Below are 21369 nucleotides of genomic sequence, written 5' to 3'. Positions count from 1 at the left end.
AAAAAAAATTTGGTGTAAAAACTTAATTAAAATAAAAAAAAAAGTAAAAAGGACCTAATTAAAAATTTCGTAAAACTATAGAAACTAACAAAATACTTAAATCTCTTTTAATATTTTATTTAATTTAAATTTATAAATTTTATACATTCTGAAATTTAAATAACTTATAAAATTTTTATATTTATTTTTAAATATTTTTTATTCTTAATTTTTAAATTATCTTATCAACTAATTATAAAACTAACTACCACGCATAATTACTCTTGTAAAACGGAATGCTTCTGTTCTCACATAATTACTCTTGTAAAACGGGATGCTTCTGTTCCGTCTCACAACCATTCCTACCCCACGTGTCCATCTTTCATATTGCCACGAAGCATACTATGCTAAAAACGTTTGTAAGCACGGTAGAATTTATGTCATCATTCCACTAGTGTCCAGCATGGTATTTGAGTGCTTCCTTCGGAAAACAATGAAGGGAGCACAATGGTAAAAAAATGGAAAATAATGTCATTCATAATCCTCAACACACAAACATTGCTATAAGTACTTATAAAGCAACCAGCTAAAATGTAAAATGTACATTGATGATATACATAAATTGAGATGACAAGCATATACATCAGTGGCCATGTCATAACACATAAGTCTCTTACTCTCTTAGATATTTTCACAAACTTAGCATCCTTCCTCTACCATCATAAATAATAAAGGCAGATACCATATAAGAATCTGAAAAACTAAAGGAACTATTATAATACAAGGTATTTCTTTTTCCTGCCTGTGCTCTCTCCATATTCTTGTCTTCTCCAGTAGATTTAAGTTCTTTCAGTACGGGAGATAATATTGATTTCCTGAAAAAATGTCAATCCATCCAAGCATGCATGAAGGTTCGAAGGGCACATCGTGAGACTTTGGAATTTAATAGAAAATGATGTCATCATTAAATTTTTGGACTATCATCCAATATGTGTATCATCTCATTTAACAATTTAGTCATTTAAACAACCACAGAGGTGTAGAATTTACCAAATTACATGGGAGCACATCATTGGATTTCTTAGTAAAGCTATATTACACTCAAAGTTTATTAAAATCAAGTTCAATAGAAAGTGGTTGATCTTGATGCGGTCTATGTAAAATTTTTACAAACTTGTGTTAACAAGAAATGAGATGTCAAACTCACTAAAAGAAAGCTATAGAAAAAAGCTATTCAAACCCCTCCCCTAACCCCAAAGTGTGTTAAAATGCAATCATACCTTTGGACATAGCGTTTATCTATATCAGTTATTCTATCATATTTGTCAGGTAGTGGAAGCAAAGATTTTGTAAGGGTTGGAAAAGAAAGGACACAACGAAAGTTCTCCTGCAGAAGGAAAAAACAACAAAAGGTCATAAAGTATAACGATAACAGGGTAACAGGCAATTTCAAAAGACTCCCGGCCCCTTTAGCATTCTTTTAACTTTTACTACGCAAGAGAAAAAGAAAGGAAGGCAACTATCTAAAACACAATATAAATGAAAATAACGTACAGAGAACATTCATTAGGAACAATATATATTTGAAATACTACTCCATGGGCTACTGAAACTGAAAGTTCTGGTAGTGGTAGGTTGCTTTTTGCATGTGTATGACCAAAATTCAAAAAAACTGTAAGCTCACAATTTCTACCCATTTCTGTAAAGCATAACACAGATGGAAGTATGGAATATAAGCTACAACATTGAGGTATAAAAATATAATGTTAAAATACAAGTAAGCTATTTTTCATATAAAGAAGAAAAGCTATTTAAGATGCCTACTGGATTTTACCTTTCTCTCTGCATTTTATCAAACCTCTTGCAGCTAGTATATCACAATATCAACACGCGCTTTCAACTGTTCAAACTGATCATCTATGAGTCTCTCCATATCACAATAGAGCTGAAATCACTGATTTCAAAAACTTCAGTTAGCAGCTTCCATAACATTCACTCTGAAGCGGAAATACAGCCTTTACCATATCTATTAACAGAAGGACGCAGCTTCGCACACAGTTGATTAAATCAGAAGGATGAAAAAGAACTTTATCAATTAATGAAACAATCAGATGGACCACAAGCATAAAAGAGTAACTATTTCGTGAGAGCACAAAAGAATAATGAATATCCACCTAATCTGTACAGCAAAAAACACTGGCAGTTAAAATAATAAAATATACTCAGCAAGCAGCATTGGCTCACATTCCAAATCAGGATAAAAAGGTAGTTTATATTCTTGTTAAAATGTTTACCCTGGTGTACTTTTCCCCACTTCCTATGAGTAATAGCAGAGATTATATATTTAACAATGTTCAGTAGCAAATTAAGCCCTAGAAGTAGCAAAATAATCTTTAACAGTGTTAACACAACCTAGAAAGAAAAATTTGTATCTGTAGGTGGAAAATGTTTATAATTCAAGAGACCAGGAGTGGAGGACCCATTAATTCCAAAGACATAAATCTGATTTACTAGAACTTCTTAGAAATAATATCTTTTTCCAAACTTGTGTTCTCAACTGTTCCTGGACTTTCAATCAAACAAAAGAAACCTTTATAATAACATTAACTGAGCCACATTCTAGCAAGGCAAAACAAGTTGTATACAATATCTAGAAGAATATAAGTGAAATAAACCATTGAATTGAAATGAACTATGAAACAATACTTCTGTGATGCTCTATAAAAATTAAAAAAACGAACTCATTCCCAAAAAGAATTTTTCCTGAGAAAGTAATAACACAGGGTATGAAGCATGAGCTACACTAACATTCAAGTATTAAGAAAAATACAAGTTCACCTCACAGATATGGACACAACAGTAATGAAATATATTAGACTTTACGAGCCAGCGTCCTCTGCTTGGTTCCATGTTGTACAACTTTTTCTTCCACAGGAAGGCCCTTGTGCCATCTTACTGTGTTAATTAACTTTCTAGCTGTATTTGGAAGAACACTAGAACTATCTCCAAACTCTTCAATTTCCTCCTCCGTTCTGGGTACAATGAATGGATCCTCCGGAAGTGCTTCCCAGTGGCTAAGGACAAGAAGCGCACTTGCAGCACGGGAAGTCCCTTTCCTGAGCTCATCCGCAAAACCAAAGCTCTCAGAAACTGGAACATACGCATGCACAGTGAAGAAAGGGGAACCTTCCTGCATCTCTTCTTTCAGAACTCGGGCCTGTCTTCGGTTGAGTACAGCATACATTGGACCCACACATTCAGTAGGTGTATTCAATTCACAGAAGTACATTGCTTCCACAAGCCGGGGTTTATTCTGAAGCACAGCCGCTCTACATGCATCCTTGACAGTGGCAATTACCTTAGCAGCTAAGTCGATACGGAGGACTAGGATCCACTTTTACTTTTTAATCCCACTGATGAGGGGGATACTAAATGGAATTATGGTCTTTTAAGTTAATTGTTTTTCGATTTTTACAAATAGCAAAAGATTTACTGTTTTGTGTATTGTATTATATTTCGCTAACTAGTCTGCATGTTAAAATAAAAGTATTTCATTATGGTTAGTCATAAAAAAATACTTGAACAAAATATTTACACCTACCCAACAAAATAAGGTTAATTTAATTTTATTTCCTTGAAACATGTTCAACAGGTGCCTATATATACATCATCAAGGCAGCAAAAAAAAAAATTTTTTTTTTTTTGTTACAAGGCAGCAAAATTAGTCCCTCATTTGCACCACACATAATGAGCCGAAACCCATTTCATCTACAAACTCCCTCTGTTCTGGAATCATTTTATTGAAAATCTCTGCAACGTATCTCTGAGCGTCTAAATTCATTAGTATATTTTTTTAAAAGAATTAGATATTATTGTTAGATCATATTTGTTTAATCTAGAAGAATAGAATTACACTTACCTCATATTTTATGCAAAGAAAATAAAATTGCATAATCAAGAATATAAAAAATCAAAATTATTACAAAACAGCACAAACATTACTCTTAAAAAGGCATCTCAGAATCATTAATAGAAAAAAACGGTATTTAGTTAAAAAAATAACAGAAATATATAAAACAAACACAAAGAATCTATTAGATCCAAAAACATGGAACCTACCAGCAAAACACATCATTTGTTGCAAAAGACACAAAAATGCCTAAACCTCTTATTATATGATTTTAAGAATTTCGTTTTTTTTTAATGTGCTTATATGTTTGGAAAGATGAAAATTACTATGAAACAGAACATATATCACTCCCAAAATACAACATAAAATGATTACTATGAAAACACGGTATTTAGTCAAGAAGAACATAGAAATATATATAACGAAACACTAATGGTTTATTAGATTAAAAAATATTGAACCTACCAGCAAAATACATCATTTTGCTGCAAAAGACACAGAAATGTCTAAACTCATATATTTGAGTTCAAGAATTTCATTTTGTGTGATTAAACTCCTATACCTCTGTTTTATTTGTTAATTTACTTTGATTTATTGTTAACTTATTGTGATTAAACTTCTTTGATTTAACTCATGAGTTTAGCAAATGTTACATTATTTATGTGATGTGTTGCTACTTTTTATGTGTTTTTTGAGAGATTGCGAGTGATTTGCTACAAGCAAAACCTAAAAACACTTAATAAATGCAATATCATACAATGAGTTCCAGTGTTTTTTTTTTTAACTTGCCTTAATTTAATGATATGAGTTTAGTAAAGGTTATATAATTTATGTGCTCTGTTCCTATTTTTTCTGTATTTTTCGAGAGATTGTGAGTTATTTACTACAAACAAACAGAATCTACTAAATGCAATATCACAAAATGACTTGTTACAAATACAAAAAAAAGAGTAGTATTCAATGATTTACCTTCGTTGATACTCTGTTTTTAGTTTGTTTGGTTTGCTTTACCAAAGTAGGGTTTCGAGAAAGAGACTGTGAGATGAAAGTAGTGATTTGCTACAAACAAAAAGCAAAAACACAAAATCACATAATGATTTGCCACAAATAAGAAGAAAGAAAGAAGAATCCAACAATTTACCTTCGTTGATGCTCATTTGGTTTGCGGTTCTGTATCTTCGTTGATGCTTGTTTAGTTTGAGAGTGAGAAAATAAGAGGAAGTAGTGATTATGATTTATGAGTGATTATGATTTATGCTGTCTACCAAAGGTTTGGGTGAGTGGGAGCATGTTTTACACACCCTTAGTCCTAAGAATGGTTTTTGTTAGGGTTGCAATAACTTGGTTGGACTTGGTTGACAAAAAAGTTTGTCCATGTAGCATCACTGTGCCAAATATTATGAAAAAGTGCTGCCAAAGTAATTAGCTTCTCAAGACATCCTAAAACAGAAAAATTAAAACCAAAATCGAGTAAATAGTTATGGTAAGCTATATGCATGTTCTTCACAGAAAACAGAAAGCTATATGGATGTTACAATCTCAATTATTAGTATACCTTTTTCCCCCTAAACACTATAGTTAAATTATGCATAAACAAAAACCAAAGAGAGGGAGTATATGTTGATCCTGGTCTAAAAAGGTTACTCTTGCAGCAATCTCAAGGAAGATAACTCTTGGAACCAAGAGGAACCAATCTTGAGGTAGAAATAAAGGTTTCAATTAACTTTAGTTTCTTATTCGTAGTTCAACTACTCACAATTGCATAAGTTGACCAATCTTAGCCTTAGATGTGGCTGCGCTTAACCTTCAACAACTTATGTGTTTGTAAAAAAAGTACAATAACAACATATTCTCTCAGCTATGTAATATACACGAGCTAAAAATTCGTACTAGCAGGTGTTAATTGCAGAACAACCAAACAAAAAAAATTAATGAATATGATCTTATAGAATAAAAATAGCCATAACACATACCAACTCCAACAAAGTCAATGAACATGAGAAACCCACCTTTTATAAATAACTTACCATAGAAGAACTGGAGATGCAAAATGATTTTCCTGATATCTCCATTAGTAAAAGAGGATGGAAGTTGACTCCTTCATATTCAAAAACCTGCAGGTCATTCAAAGAATCTCATTATAAATTTGGCCTTCAATTTTTTTTTCTCATCCGTTTGGGGGAACAGAGTATGGAACCTGTGTACAATGATAAGTGACATAATTCCCATAAATTTCTTATGGACAAAATTTAAAGATGATAAAGAGGTGGGTACCTTGTCACTGATTTTCCCATGGTGATATTATTCCAATCGCAAGAATGTTTCCCAAGAATCCACAACAAAGATAAGGGGTGTTATCACCTGGAAGATCATATGAGGATCAGATTCTGGAGTTGTCACTGCCGAAATCATTGGATTCGACGTTGATGCAGTCACCCACAGCCGGATTAGATCACCAAGATTGTCACTGCAGCAAGAACTCCACTATATACTGCGACGACCCAGTGCAAAAAATAAATAATCTTCTTGCCTCTAATTAGTTTGTAACAAGCAAGAGCTCTGATTCGTCGTCAATACATTGCTGATTAAGGCAGCTATATCGTTTATTTATACTTGTCATTTGACGTGTCAATTCCTCAAGGATCCCATAAGTTTCATCTTGCCTCAAATGCAATATGCTTCCTGCTGAGAATGTATAAAATTTCTTTCTCACCTCAATCCAACTCTGTCCAGGTGTTTTCTTTAACCCTTTTGATTTTGCTGAGACCCTAACCCTTGCTGAATCCTCCCATCTTCCACTTGCAGCATAAATATTGGAAAGCAGCATGAAGCTGCCAGTTATTTCTGACTTCAGGGTCAGAATGTTTGATTCTGTTTCTTCTGCAATGTCTGTGTCTCTGTGCATTCTACATGAGTTTAGAAGAGCTCCCCAAACGCAGTCATTAGGTTCAATTGGCATGTTTCTAACAATGTCGCTTGCTTCTTGCAGAAGTCCAGCGCGACCAAGGAGATCAACCATGCATGCATAGTGCTCTACATTAGGTTTAATCCCAAATTCACTGGCCATCCGATTGAAAAGGCCACGACCTGCAGCCACTAATCCAGCATGGCTGCAAGCGGATAGAACAGCAACAAAAGAAATGTTATCTGGCTTCATTCCAGCTTCAAGCATCTCATCAAAAGTTCTTAATGATCTCTCGCCAAGTCCATGGATTCCATAACCACCAATCAATGAATTCCATGAGATTATATCTCTACCCTTAATATTATCAAATACCAAATGCCCTTCCTTGAAACCACCACACTTCATATACATGTTAATCAGACCATTTCCCACCAAAATATTGTCATCCATCTGAATCCTAATAGCATAACCATGGAGCTCCCTGCCAAGATTCAATGCTGCTAACTCTGAACAAACTGATAAAACACTGGAAATCGTCACACAATTGGCGATTACTCTGCAAAGCTGCATTTGCCTAAAAAGTTCAAGTGACTCCTCACAACGGCCCTTAGAAGCAAAGCCAGATATTACTGCACTCCAACTTATGACATTAGGCCTCACTAGCAAATAACTATCCAATTTCTCCATCTGCAAAAACAATGCATAGGCCTCATCACACAATCCTGATTCAGCATAAGCTGATATTAAAGCATTCCAGCTTACTAGGTTCCTGGCCTTCATCTCAAAAAACACTTTATGAGCATCCCTAAGATGTTCATGCTTCCCATAACCACCTATCAGTGCATTCTTTACAAACAAATAATCTTCATATCCACCTTTAACAACATACCCGTGGATTTCACTGCCCCTGTCAACATCAACCATATCAGCACACACAGATAACACCACAGCTAATGCTTCAGCATTGATTTCAACCCCCCTTGTTCTCATCAACTTAAACAACTTAAGGGTTTTATCATAAAATCCACATCTAGCATGGCTTGACAACAGTGAAGTCCATGTCACAGAGTTAGGTTGCAAACCTTCCAACTCCATCCTCTTAAAGATCCTAGAAGCACCAACAGGATCGCAACTCAAAGCGTAGCCTGAAACCATGGTATTCCAGGAGACAAGGCTTCTCACAAGCATTCTATCAAACAGGTGGCACGCATATTCCATTTTCCCAAGCTTCCCATACATGCTCAAAAGTTCATTAACCACATGAAGATGATTCCAAAAACCCATTTGCAAAACATGACAATGGACAATATTGCAGAGACCAGTGGCACCAACATTGGAACACGCTCGAATTACCAGAGGAAGAGTAAACCCATCGGGCAAAAATCCAAGCTTTCGCATGGCAACATAAAGCTGAACCGCAAATTCATAATACCCATAAGTGACATTGGCTCTGATGATGGAATTCCATAGAAGAAGGTTCTGGAGTTCGTCAAAAGGGACCAAACTGAACACTTTGCGTGCATCCGAGACAAGCCCAAAGCGTGAATATAGGGATATGAGCCTGGAGGCCAAGAAGGGGGAACGATGCGCATCCGCGACGAAGATTTGGGAGTGGATTTGGCGAACTTGTTGGAGAGTAGGGGATTGCTGAAGAAGAGAATCGAAATAACCGAGAAGTTCATAGTGGTGGGTGACGCAAGTATGGAAATGGTGGTAATATATTAAAGGTTTGAAAAGAAGAATGCGATGGAAACGTGAGGAGCGAGAGAAGAAGCAATCAGACACAGCATTGAGCATCACGGACCTAGCCAATGGCAGATGATGTCATCGCAGGTGAAAACAATGAAGGAAGTTGTAGCAACAATCCTATCCTACTATCTTCTTAAGGGCCCTGCTGGTTATTTATGTGGAGAAAGTAGAAACCAACTTAAGTTTGACGACCAAATCCCAATTCCCAAACTGCTGTTACACTATTATCGTCTCCAAGAGAGATGAACATATTGGTTTTTCGCAAGGTTGCAAGAACCAAATTGGGCGAATAACTGGTTTAATGGTTTAACCGAAATCAAACCATAGTTGAACTGCTTTAATTAAATACAAAATAAATTTATTAAAAAATTAATATATAATTTCATATATTTAAATTTAATAATTTTTAAGCTAATAAATTTAAAGTTTTACAATTTTATATAATAACTTGTCTATAATTTATCGTTAAAGATTCACAAATAAGTTTAAACATCAAACATTATGACTAAAAAAATTATCAAAACGCACATAAATGATAACACATAATGTTCCACAACCAAAAGAAACAACAACAAACAAGTTTTCTAGTTTAATTAATATGAAACTAGTCTAGTTTGAGCTTTTTTTTGTTCAGAACACAAGATTTGAACCAATTCAACCAATCGAAAACATTAGCACACCTTTAATTTTTATTGCATCAAAATTCAGATGATTATTTACCACAACTATTCCCAAAAATCAATGAGATAAAAAATAACATACCAAGTTGAGAATGAGGGACATGAATGAAGAGATCAACTCCACCATATGGGAATTTCTCCAAGTCAATCAAGTCTCTAATCCAAAACATGCATCCAACATAAGAATCATAAGCATAAGCCAACGAAATCATATGAAAAAGAAAAAAAAAAACTTGATGCAAGAAATCATAGAATTATAAGATGCCAATGACCACTATAAAATCAGACTCGTTAAGATGGATGAATACTGCCCCTCAGAAATCCCAAAGTTCTTGCTATCTATCTCAGTTACCAAAACTCCTTGATGCATTATCCACATCTTTGCATGGACAGTTCAAATAGATTGAAAATCTGCACTTCATGCAATTGATTTGCAACATAAATTTTAAACTAAATAATGGCACATGGGTAGAAGCCTCCAAGCCAATCAACCTAGTGTATGGGTAGCAAAGGAATGCCATATAGAAATTCAATGCAGAATTGTGGCAATGTTTCTATTTTGAATCAATGATAGCAAAATAACAACTCACATAAAATGCATTTCCAGCGAACATGAAGAAGTAAATGTTGTAATAACTAACCGTAGCAATATAGTAATTAGTTTCATAACAGAAACCAAATTAATTAAAATCAGAGGAAAAGAGACACTTGAGTTACCTAAGCAGAGGTTGAGTCACTCGAATCCAGAAAGGAGAAGAGACATGGCAAGGAGCAGAGACCACCCAGCAGCGAGAGCAAGACACGACGAGGGGCAGAGAACCAGCGACCGCGAGACAGGGCGCGAAGCAGAGAAGCAACGACGACGAGACACGGTGCGGAGCAAAGAGGCAGTGACGGCAAGACTGGCGGGGAGCAGAGAAGAGGTGACAGCCAGAAAGGACAAGGAGCAGGGAAGCATAAATGACGCACGGCAGAGGAAAGAAGCAGCGACGAGCCACGGCAAGGAGCGGAGAAGCAGCGACGGCGCAACGACAGACACGCAATGAAGAGAAACTGAGCTGAGACGGGCAGTGAATACTGAATAGAGTGGGGGCTGCTGCCTTCCACGATGGTGGGGGCTGGGTGGAGTTTTGATTTTTGATGATGGTGAGTCTGATGAGTGGGTTTGGGGTGGAGGGAGGGAAAGGGTCAAAGGGAGCTGTGTCTTGTATTTTTTTTGTTATTTTAATAACTAAAACGAAGTCGTTTTTTAAACTAAAACGAAGTCGTTTCGGGATATACTCTGAACCAGAAAAGCCTCTCAAAATCAGACCGGTTCGCATGGTTCATCGATTAATCGCCCGTTCTCCAATTAACCTGGTCGCACTAACCGTTTCAGTTTGTTTTCAAAAGTGATTCGGCAAATAAAATAACAAACTGGCACTTCAATACTATGCCAGAGACCGACAAAAAACTACCCTGTTATTTTTAGCGCCCAATAAAAGCTTATGCAACGTCGGTTACTCGGTTTGATATATATTAGCATCTAAAACAATTTTTGCATGAATTCCTTCAAAGAGCCAATAAAATATCTATATAATATGTACAATGAATTATTTATTTGACCTAATATGAATTAAAAATAAAAATTACCTACGTTTACTCTAATTTTAAAAATGCTGTTCATTTTTATATTAAGTATTAACCACTATTGTATGCATTATACACCAATTACGTTGGCTCCCATACTTTTCTTTTTTGCATATGAGTAATGTTAGGGACCAGCAATTTTTGTGATTGATAGCCATCAAATAGCCATCAATGATGATCTAATGGTGTGAGATTGGTGTGAGATTTCATCCAATGACTCACCTTTCTCTGTTGGCTACATGCTGGCCAAAATTCAACAAAACTGCTGTCCCTTAGACTTTTCCTTTGCATATATCAAAAGAATTTTCACATATATCAAACGATTTTCACAAATTTAGTATCCTTCCTCTACCATCATAAATAAATAATCCAGATACCACACGAGAATCCGAAAAACCAATTTCACTATTACATTCCCGCTCGAAATGAATCTCTTTTGGATTAGTTTATATAACAAAGCAACTATTATAATACAAGATATTTCTTTTCCCTGCCTGTGCTCTCTCCATATTGTTGTCTTCTCCGGTAGATTTAAGTTCCTTCAGTACAAGTGATATTATTGATTTCCTGAAAAATGTCAATCCATCCAAGCTTGCATGAAGGTTCAAAGTGTATATCGTGAGACTCTGGAATTTAATAGAAAATGTTGTCATCATTAGATTTTTGGACTATCATCCAGTATGCGTTGATATCTCATTTAATAATTTAGTCATTTAAACAACCAGAGGTATAGAATTCACCAAATTACATGGGACTATGGGAGCACATCATTGGATTCCTTTGTAAAGCTATATTACACTTAGATTAAAATCAAGTTCAATAAATCAATAGAAAGTGGTTGATTTTGATGTGGTCTATGTAAAACTTTTAGGAACATTAGTTAACAAGAAATGAGATGTCAAAAGAATATCTCTGGAAAAATACTTAATACATCAATATAGAAAAGAACTAGAACAAAGCTATTCAAAACCCTCCCCTAACCCCAAAGTGTGTATATATATATAAACATGTAAACGAAGGAATTAACATAAATTAAAATGCAACCTTATCTTTGGCGATAGCATTTATCTATATCAGCTAGGCTATCATATTTGTCAGGTAGTGGAAGCAGCGATTTTATAAGGATTGCAAGAGAAAACACAGACAGAAAGTTCTCCTGCAGAAGGAAAAACAAGAAAGGTCACAAAGTATACTGATAACAGGCTAACAAGCAATTTCAGAAGACTCCCGACCCGACCCGTTTCATATTTTTGAAACTTTTACTAAGAAAAAAAAAAAGAAAGACAACTATCTAAAACACAATGGATAAATAAAATAAGGTACAGAGAACATTCATCAGGAACAATATATATTTAAAATACTATTCTATTGGTAGCTTGCCTTTTGCATGTGTATGACCAAAATTCCAAAAAACTGAGCCCATAAATTTTTCCCATTTATGTAACGCTTAACACCAATGGAAGTATATGATATAAGCTACAACATTGAGGTTCAAATATATAATGTTAAAATACAGATAAGATAATTTTCATATAAAGAAGAAGAAAAGCTATTTAAGATGCCTACTGGATTTTACCTTTCTCTCTGTGTTTTATCGAACCTGTTGCAGCTAGTATATCACAATATCAACATGCGCTTTCAACTGTTCAAACTGATCATCTATGAGTCTCTCCATATCACAATAGAGCTGAAATCACTGATTTCAACAACTTCAGTTAGCAGCTTCCATAACATTCACTCTGAAGCGGAAATACAGCCTTTACCATATCTATTAACGGAAGGATGCAGCTTCGCACACAGTTGATTAAATCAGAAGGGTGAAAAAGAACTTTATCAATTAATGAAACAATCAGACGGACCACAAGCATAAAGAGTAACTGCTTTGTGAGAGCAGAGAAGAATAATGAATATCCACCCTAATCTGTACAGCAAAAACCACTGGCAGTTAAAATAATAAAATGTACTCAGCAAGCAGCATTGGCTGACATTCCAAATCAAGATAAAAAGGGAGCTTATATTCTTGTTCTTCTTTGGTTGATTAATTTTTTCTCTTATTGTGCCATATACATCTTATAAAAGAAAAGCATTGAATTTTAAGTTGTTGAAATGTTTACCCTGGTGTACCTGTCCCCACTTCTTAATTCTTATAAGTAATAGCAGAGATTTAGAAGAACAATATAATTTCAATATTTAACAATGTTCAGTAGCAAATTAAGTCCTAGAAGTAGCAAGATAATAAAGTTTAACAGTCCTAACACAACCTAGAAAGCAAAATTTGTAACTGTAATTGGAAAATGTTTATAATTCAAGAGACCAGGAATGGAGGACCCATTAATTCCAAAGGCATAAATCTGATTTACTAGAACTTCTTAGAAATAATATATTTTTCCAAACTGGTGTTCTCAACTGTTCCTGGACTTTCAATCGAACAAAGGAAACCTTTATAACATTAACTAAGCCACATTCTAGTAAGGCAAAACAAGTTGTATACAACATCTAGAAGCATCTAAGTGAATATACTATTGAATTGAAATGAACTATGAAACAATACTTCTGTGATGCTCTATAAAAAATAATAAATTGAACTCATGCCTGAAAAGAATTTTTCCTGAAAAAATAATAACACAGGGTATGAAGTGTGTGAGCTACACTAACATTCAAGTATAAAAAAAATTACAAGTTCACCTCACAGATATGGATACAACAGTAATGAAATATATTAGACTTTACGAGCCAACGTCCTCTGCTTGGTTCCATGTTGTACAACCTTTTCCTCCACAGGAAGGCCCTTGCGCCGTCTGACTGTGTTAATTAACTTTCTAGCTGTATTTGGCAGAACACTAGAACCATCTCCAAACTCTTCAATTTCCTCTTCCGTTCTGGGTACAAAGAAAGGATCCTCTGGAAGTGCTTCCCAGTGACTAAGGACAAGAAGCGCACTTGCAGCACCGGAAGTCCCTTTGCGGAGCTCATCCGCAAAACCAAAGCTCTCAGAAACTGGAACATACGCATGCACAGTGAAGAAAGGGGAACCTTCCTGCATCTCTTCTTTCAGAACTCGGGCCCGTCTTCGGTTAAGTACAGCATACATTGGACCCAAACATTCAGTAGGTGTATTCAATTCACAGAAGTACATTGCTTCCACAAGCCGGGGTTTATTCTGAAGCACGGCTGCTCTACATGCATCCTTGACAGTGGCAATTACCTGCCCTGCAAAGATCCCATACTGTTCTGATTGTAGATGTGTTTCAGATTCATCCTTCTGTTCAATAAGCGGAGATATCCACGCCTCAACAAGAAATGCCAAACCCCACATAGGTTCATCACATAAGGGTCCAGCGGCAGTGGCCAGTTCGAATCCGGATACAACACTACTCTCAAGGCGCTCGGCTTCTTTGTACAAAGCTTGACTTGCATTTGAAGATGTCTCAGCAACTGAATTTCCATCACTAGAATCGGGCACAAAGCCCAACTTATCAGACACATGAGAACAACCCCGTACTAGAACAGAGTTATCGGTACCCTCTGCTTTAATATTAGGAGTTAAGAGAATGTTCGGACCAATCTGTCTAGGTCCTAGAGCCCATATCCTCCTCAAAAGTTTTAGCCACTCCAATTTACATCTCTCAGCATGATCATTATCAATCTCATTCCAGCTCAACACATCACTCTCCACTGCATCTACAATGCGTTTTCTTAGAACCTCAGCCAGATTATCATTCTCAGTAACATTTGGTCTCTGGCAATCCAATGTTTTTATCGTCTGCGCTGACTTAATTCCAATAACATCACCAACTAAATCAGGACTTTCATCAAGCACCTTTGTAAGAGAAGGCAAAAGTTTTATCACACGCACACGGACAACACATCTACCATTTGGTGTTGTTTTCTCAACATAATCTGTGCTCTTAGTAAAAGCTTTTAAACTTTCCAGCATCTTGGATGCCTCTCCCTCAATGGTCTCTTTGTAGGACACAAGAGGCGGTGATACTTCCAAACTTACTTTTGCAAACCTCTCCTTCAAATCCTTTATGCATCTCTCCAGGTGAACTTCCCCGGCGGCAGAGAGCACATGTTCTCCTCTTGCAGAAACAGTAACCTCGACAAACGGATCTGCTCGATTCAAAAGCCTCAATCCTTTCAGCAGTGCACCCACATCCGCTGGATCAGACGGCTCAATTGCAACTCTCAGGGTCGGGGCAACTTGGAATGCGAGACTTGAAAACGGCCAACAATTCATGCTAGAACTGAGAGTAGCGGATTTCAGGATATGCTGGCCGAGGCCCCGAATGGCAACAACATTTCCTGCTTTGGCAGATGTCACTACTTTCAATCCCTGGCCCATCATCAAATACAAGGTCTGCAATTCAGCTTCCTGCACATGTTTCTGCATTGATTCCCTTTTCAATGGATCATACAAAGCAGAGAGAACGAAAACTCTCTGACCAGCATGCAAAACCCCACTAAATATCCTAGCAAATGCCAAGAAACACTCGTCCGACTCGCTTTCTCCTTCGCCGCCATAACTATTCCCATTCTCCCCTCTCAGGGGAGGAAGCATTTTAACCGGCACCGCAAACATCTTGGACACAAAAGCAACACAAGGAGCATCCTCCCTCAAATCACAAACCTCCACAGACTTCCTCACACGCTCTGTTTCCTCCAAAACACTCCTATCAACTCCAACCTCATTAACCACCTCAACCTTCGGCATCAATCGCGATATCCGGTATGTCTGTGCTGCAGCAGGGTCCGGCATACACCTAACCACCATCGACAACACAGCATCCGCGAGCGGCAGCCACCTGCTGATAACCGCCTGAAGCACAGCCTTGGGATCCTTATTCTGAAGCTCCCTCGCCGGCACCGACAAATTAAAGGACCTAACAACCTTCTCAACCACACCCTTACCCTCATCACCACCCTTAAGCGCACCCTCATAAACCTGCCACAGTGGTTCCAACACAAACTGAACAAACATCGGTTTCGCATTACCCTTACCACTGTCTCCACCACCACCAACTTTCTTCTTAGCAATCATCTTCGTCTTCGGATTAAAATGCCAAGGCCCCCATAGAGCCTTCAACAACGCATTTACACTAGCACCAAGCTTGGAAGCATAAATCTCAGCGAATTTATTGATTCCAAATCCCCAACCGTCTAAAGCGCAAGCGAATATCACATTCCCTTTCTGCGGTTGAAACTCGTCAGCTTCATCATCTGCTTCCTCATTCTCAATCTCGTTAGGGTTCATACCTGACGTGGCAAGAAGGGAATCCACGTCAGATAGGTACTTCTCGGAACGGAATGCGCTAACGATGCCGTTAACTTCTTGAACGATGCGCAATAAGCGGACGTAAGCCTCGGACGGCGTGAGTTTAAGCTCCGTGATGAGGCGGTCGATCTTGTTGAGGACGAGGCAAGGGGAGAGGCGCTCGATCCAGCACTGGCGGAGGACGGCGTGGGTTTGGATGTGGACGCCTTCGACGGCGTCGACGAGGAGGAGTGCGCCGTCGCTGAGGCGCGCGGCGGTGGAAACCTCGCTGCAGAAGTCCATGTGGCCGGGGGAGTCGATGAGGTTGATGGAGTGGTCGCCGTAACGGAGGCAGATTGAGGAGGACTTCATGGTGATGGCGCGGCGCTGCTCCTCGTCGAGGTAGTCCATGAAGCGGACTCTTCCGGCGAGTTTTGGATGGAGGAGGGCGCCACCTGCAGCAGCGATGAGGTGGTCGGCGAGGGTGGTCTTGCCGTGGTCCACGTGGGCAAGGATGCATATGTTACGGATTTTGCTGGTCTCTGTTCCTTCAGAACTTTCTTCCATTTCGGATGTTGTGTGAAATGGGAATAGACGATGAAGGAAAGGAAGAAGAAAGTGAAGAAATCAAACGCTGAAAAACCCTAAACCCAATATTAATGAATAGTATCTCTAACGATGGATATTAGTGATACGTTGTTTCTTTGTACGCTATTATTTTGATTAAAAAAAAAAAGATTGTTTTAATAAAATAATATTTTTTTATTTTTTAATGTGTTTGATAAATTTTGAGTTTGTTTAGGTGAGTTTTTAAAAAAAAATTTTTTTGAGTTATTTTTTTTTAAAAGATTTTATGAGAAAGTAAAAATAATTTTATGTTTGGATATTACATGTAAAAAAAATTTTTTTATCTATCAATTATGTTTGGGTATAACTATATAAAAATATTTTTTTGTTTATTTATTACATGAAAAACATCTTTTTTTAAGAAAAAAATCTTTTAAAAAATATGTAAATTACAGTTTTTCAAAAAAGATATTTTTTATTTTTCTAATGTTTTTACTTTTACTATTAGAAATTTGTCAAACACGTTAAAAAACAAAAAAGATTTTTTTAAAAAAAGATTTTTTTTAATAAAAAAAATTTTTTTATCAAAATAATGGTGTCCGCGGATCGGATCAGATCGGATATCCGTACAATTTTCATCGGATCGGATCGGATATGATATCCGCACTTTTTAGTGCCGGATCCGATCCGCACATTTGCGGATCGGATATCGGATATATCCGCATAATTAAACATTCTCTTTTTAATCATATTTCTATGTAAAAGAATTCGATAAAAATATTTCTTTCATACTTTTAAACTTATTTATTCCTAAAATATTTTTAATCAAACTCTCTCTAAATAACAAAAATAAAATAATACAATATATGAATAATAATTACTAACTAAAACATACAAACAAGTAAATATAATATCAAACATATATATATATATATATTTTTAATTATTATAGTGCGGATCTGCGGATCCGCATATCGGATACACGGATGTAGAGCAGATATCTGCGATCCGATCCGCAAAAGGTGCGGATCGGATTGTATCCGCAATTTTCGGATCGGATGCGGATATTTTCCGCGGATCTGCGGATACGATCCGATCCATGGACACCCCTACCCAAACAAGCACTTCTAGTAATAAAATTAAAAGCACTAGAAAAATTAAAAACAAAACATCTTTTTTGAGAGGCTATAATTTACATCTTTTTTTTTAAAGATTTTTTTTCCTTAAAAAAAGATATTTTTTATGTAATAAATAAACAAAAAAGTATTTTTATATCGTTATACCCAAACATAATTAATAAATAAAAAAAAATTTGTATGAAATACTCAAACATAAAATTATTTTTATTTTTTTATAAGATCTTTTAAAAAAAATAATTCAAAAAAATTCTTTTTTTAAAAACTCACCCAAACAAATTCTAAAATGTCTAGGTATATGTTTAAGATAAGTTACTCAAAGTTGTTGGTTATAGGTGGGCTTAGTCCAAAGACAAAAATAAAAGTTTTCTATATAAATAATACGAAAAATTTTAGATCAAGCTCTTCACTTTTTTTTTTCCTCTTATTTTTGTCTGATATTTTTATCAACATTAATCAATTAAATCTTTCAACTTTTAATACTAAAAATTATATTTTGTTAATCTTTTTATACTAAAAATATGATACTTATTTTAATAGAGTAACTAATTTACTGGTATAATAAAAAAAATAAACGAATAAAAAAATTATAAATTATATTTTTATAATTAGTATTTATTTTTATTTTTTTAAGAAGTTATTATATATATATATATATATATATATATATATATTCTTGTATATAAATAATTATAAAAAGATAAATATATTTTTATAATTATTTGTTTTATTAAAAAATATTTTTTTTATTATTATGATCAAAATATTTTTTTATAATAAAAAAATTATAATAAAATGGACGCTCTAAAACCCCCTTTCCTTGCCATCTCTTCCACCTATCCCATCCCAATTTGTCACCACTATTACCACAAATAGGCAACTGTAGATCTCCCGTCGTTGTCAAATTCAGCTTCTCCGACCACCATGCTAAGCGTGCTGCTGTTGGAGAGGCACCGGTGGAAAAAAGAAGACTCCTCCGATAACCATCCTTCAAGGATCGATACCTAGTGGACTACGATCTCAACCGTGTCGAGTTACCTATGCATCGACTCCGGAGGAGGCATTACACAGAGACGACGGTCACAGCAGTTGCACGAACTATCGTGCAATTAGTACAGAACAAAAGAGCAATTAGGATTTGTTTTCTACATGAATAATTGGGGATTTATTATCCGATTCTTTGATTTTAAATTTGTTATTTTTTAAATTATTGGATTCGTTTTTTTATTTTAATATTTTTGTGTCACTATAATAAAAAATAATTATTTATTTTTTAATAAAAATCATTACAAAAATATGCTACAAAAAATAATTATAAGAATATATTTGTTTTATAATTATTTATAAAAATATTTTAATCTACATATATATTACGTATTGATATAATATTTTTTTAAAAAAAAATGCTAATTGAAAAAATATAATTTACGTGATAATTTTATTCTTTCCTTAATCCTATTAATACATATAAAATAGTCGGTATACTAGAACAAGAACCTATAAACATTGGCCTTTTATAGCACAAATGATAAAAACAAGTCTCACTTTTTTTTTTTAGAAACTTGGGAGCAGAGAAATTTTTTATTTTTGAGAAACAAAATTTTTAGTGTTAAACATAATTTCTAGAATTTAGACCATTAAAGTGGGAGTAAAGGGTTGTAATCCAAAAAGGTAATTGGATGAAGTGGCTAAAGAAAAGTGTTGATTTACGTAAAAAAAAAAGTTAAAAACACCTTAGGTAATAAGTGTAATAGAAGCTCGAACAATTCCTATTTTGTTGTATGTTGTTTGTTTTGTATATAGTTTATGGTTGTATCTTTGATGGGAAATATTAACAAGGATTTGTTTTACATCATTTGTTAGGCACCATTCCCATAAAAGGAGATACACAGACGCATTGAATTAACATTGGGTGTATTTGGTTTAGCCTTTAAATTATAGAAAGTACATCTAAGTTTTTTAGATGTTTTAATTTTTGGTTTGGTTATATTTTTTTTTTAATGCAAATGTAATTTTATATTATGAAGTCTAAACACACTTATGCATTTACTTTTTACGTTAGTTTGTATTTTTATTATTAATTTATATTTTTAGAATATATTTTTATACTGTGACCAAATAAATAATTAAAAAATATATTTTTATATTTTTATATGATTGATACCCTAATTTTAGAGGATATTTTAAAGAATAAGTATAGGGAGCTAATGGAGTATCTATACAATGTGTACAATGGGGTATAGGGATGTTCGGTTCAGTAGGATATCAGATGTTTATTATCCCTGGTACTTGGATGATTATTCTGGATAGTATAGGTGTATTGTGTTTGAGAAATTAGTTATATTTTATCCTGAATATTCATTTTTAACTCATATTAGGCCAAATAAATAGTTCATTGTACACATTGTACAAATATTCTATTAACTCTCTAGCAGGATTCTATTCTAAATGACCGAAATCAATCAAGATAACTTGAAAATACATGTTTTTTTTACCGTTTCAAAATTTATTTTATTTATTCATTTAAACTTAATCCCTCCAGTGTCAGATTAATAGGAAAAAATCATGTAAAAGTTTATTTTAATTTAAAATCAATAAAAAGTATTTGATTGACACAAACTTCTTATACGTAATATTTTTTTATATAAATATTATGAAAAAATTTAAGAATTCAATGTATTTTTTTTAGTTTAATTTTGGTCCCAAGAGTTTTGTGCCAGAATCGAAATCGTCCTTCTTCTAATTTTGGATTTAAAATCGTCCTTAATGTTTTTTTTCGTATTAAAATCGTCCCTTTAAATAAAATTTTTAATTTAATTCCTAAACTACCCCTATTTTAATAAAAAAAATAAAATTTTTAAATAAAATAAATATAAAATAAATATAAATAAAAAAAAAGAAAGAAAGGAGGATACAGAGAAGCGGGATGGGTGGGGAGAGAAAGAAAGAAAAGGGTGGGGGGAGGGGGCGAGAAAGGGGGGTGGAGGGGGGGAGAGAAGGGGGACACCATGCTGCCGCACCGCCGCCCGCCGCTTCTTCTTCTTCCCGCCACCGCACTGCCGCCCTTCTTCTTCTTCTTCTTCTTGCTAATTTGTTGCTGATTTGTGGAATATTATTGTTGCTTTCTGTTTCTGATTTGTTGATTTTCTGTTTCTGCTTTTCTGTGTGGAGGTAGAGGTGGAGGTGGAGATGGGGGTGGAGGTGGGGGGAAGGGCAGACGGGGAGGGGGAGGGGACGGGTGGGGACACGGGGTGGGGGGAAGGGGGAGACGGGGAGGGGGAGGGGACGCGATGTGGGGGTGGGGGAAGGGGAAAGGGGGGAGGGGGACGACGGCGGCATTGGTGGTGGTGTTGGTGGTGGTGGAGTGGCAATGGGTGTTGATGATGATGACGATGTGATGATGATGTTGATAATGGTGGTGGAGTGGCAGTTGGTGGAGGATAACGATGATGATGTTGATTTTCTGAGTTTTGGTTGGTGTGATGCAGATGGTGATGGAGTGGCAGTGGGTGGGGGGGTGGTGTTGGTGTTGGTGCTGGTGCTGGTGCTGGTTGTGGCGG

At 35.5% G+C, this 21369-nt stretch overlaps 2 protein-coding genes across 13 annotated transcripts; both read right to left on the bottom strand.

The window, feature by feature from the left end:
- Positions 1–566: 566 nt before the first annotated feature.
- Positions 567–10399, bottom strand: LOC107625388 (putative pentatricopeptide repeat-containing protein At1g17630). 7 transcript variants are annotated; one of them, XM_088501059.1, is made up of 9 exons: positions 9941–10399; positions 9306–9379; positions 6164–8875; positions 5917–6003; positions 5031–5329; positions 1814–4948; positions 1534–1678; positions 1260–1366; positions 567–854 (listed from the first exon to the last, which is right to left on the bottom strand). In XM_088501059.1, exon 3 carries the CDS (start codon positions 8589–8591, stop codon positions 6426–6428), a length of 2166 nt encoding a protein of 721 aa, XP_088357185.1. In that variant the 5' UTR covers positions 8592–8875; positions 9306–9379; positions 9941–10399; the 3' UTR covers positions 567–854; positions 1260–1366; positions 1534–1678; positions 1814–4948; positions 5031–5329; positions 5917–6003; positions 6164–6425. The 7 variants fall into 7 exon arrangements, with proteins under 7 accessions (XP_088357185.1, XP_088357184.1, XP_088357182.1 ...); XM_088501058.1 differs by lacking the exon at positions 1534–1678 and having other exon boundaries at positions 1814–1933; positions 4859–4948; XM_088501056.1 differs by lacking the exon at positions 1534–1678 and having other exon boundaries at positions 9306–9377.
- Positions 10400–11146: 747 nt separating this feature from the next.
- Positions 11147–16762, bottom strand: LOC107625368 (Ribosomal protein S5/Elongation factor G/III/V family protein). 6 transcript variants are annotated; one of them, XM_088501053.1, is made up of 5 exons: positions 13538–16762; positions 12429–12773; positions 12233–12328; positions 11897–12008; positions 11147–11478 (listed from the first exon to the last, which is right to left on the bottom strand). In XM_088501053.1, exon 1 carries the CDS (start codon positions 16671–16673, stop codon positions 13572–13574), a length of 3102 nt encoding a protein of 1033 aa, XP_088357179.1. In that variant the 5' UTR covers positions 16674–16762; the 3' UTR covers positions 11147–11478; positions 11897–12008; positions 12233–12328; positions 12429–12773; positions 13538–13571. The 6 variants fall into 6 exon arrangements, with proteins under 6 accessions (XP_088357179.1, XP_020973281.1, XP_020973289.1 ...); XM_021117622.2 differs by lacking the exon at positions 12233–12328; XM_021117630.2 differs by lacking the exon at positions 12233–12328 and having other exon boundaries at positions 11147–11419.
- Positions 16763–21369: the final 4607 nt, after the last annotated feature.

Source organism: Arachis ipaensis, chromosome B1 (genome assembly GCF_059453495.1).
Source record: "Arachis ipaensis isolate K30076 ecotype BB chromosome B1, ASM5945349v1, whole genome shotgun sequence".
Lineage (NCBI taxonomy): Eukaryota > Viridiplantae > Streptophyta > Magnoliopsida > Fabales > Fabaceae > Arachis > Arachis ipaensis.
Note: the sequence above shows the minus strand (reverse complement) of the source record. Positions and strands in the feature narration are given on the sequence as shown.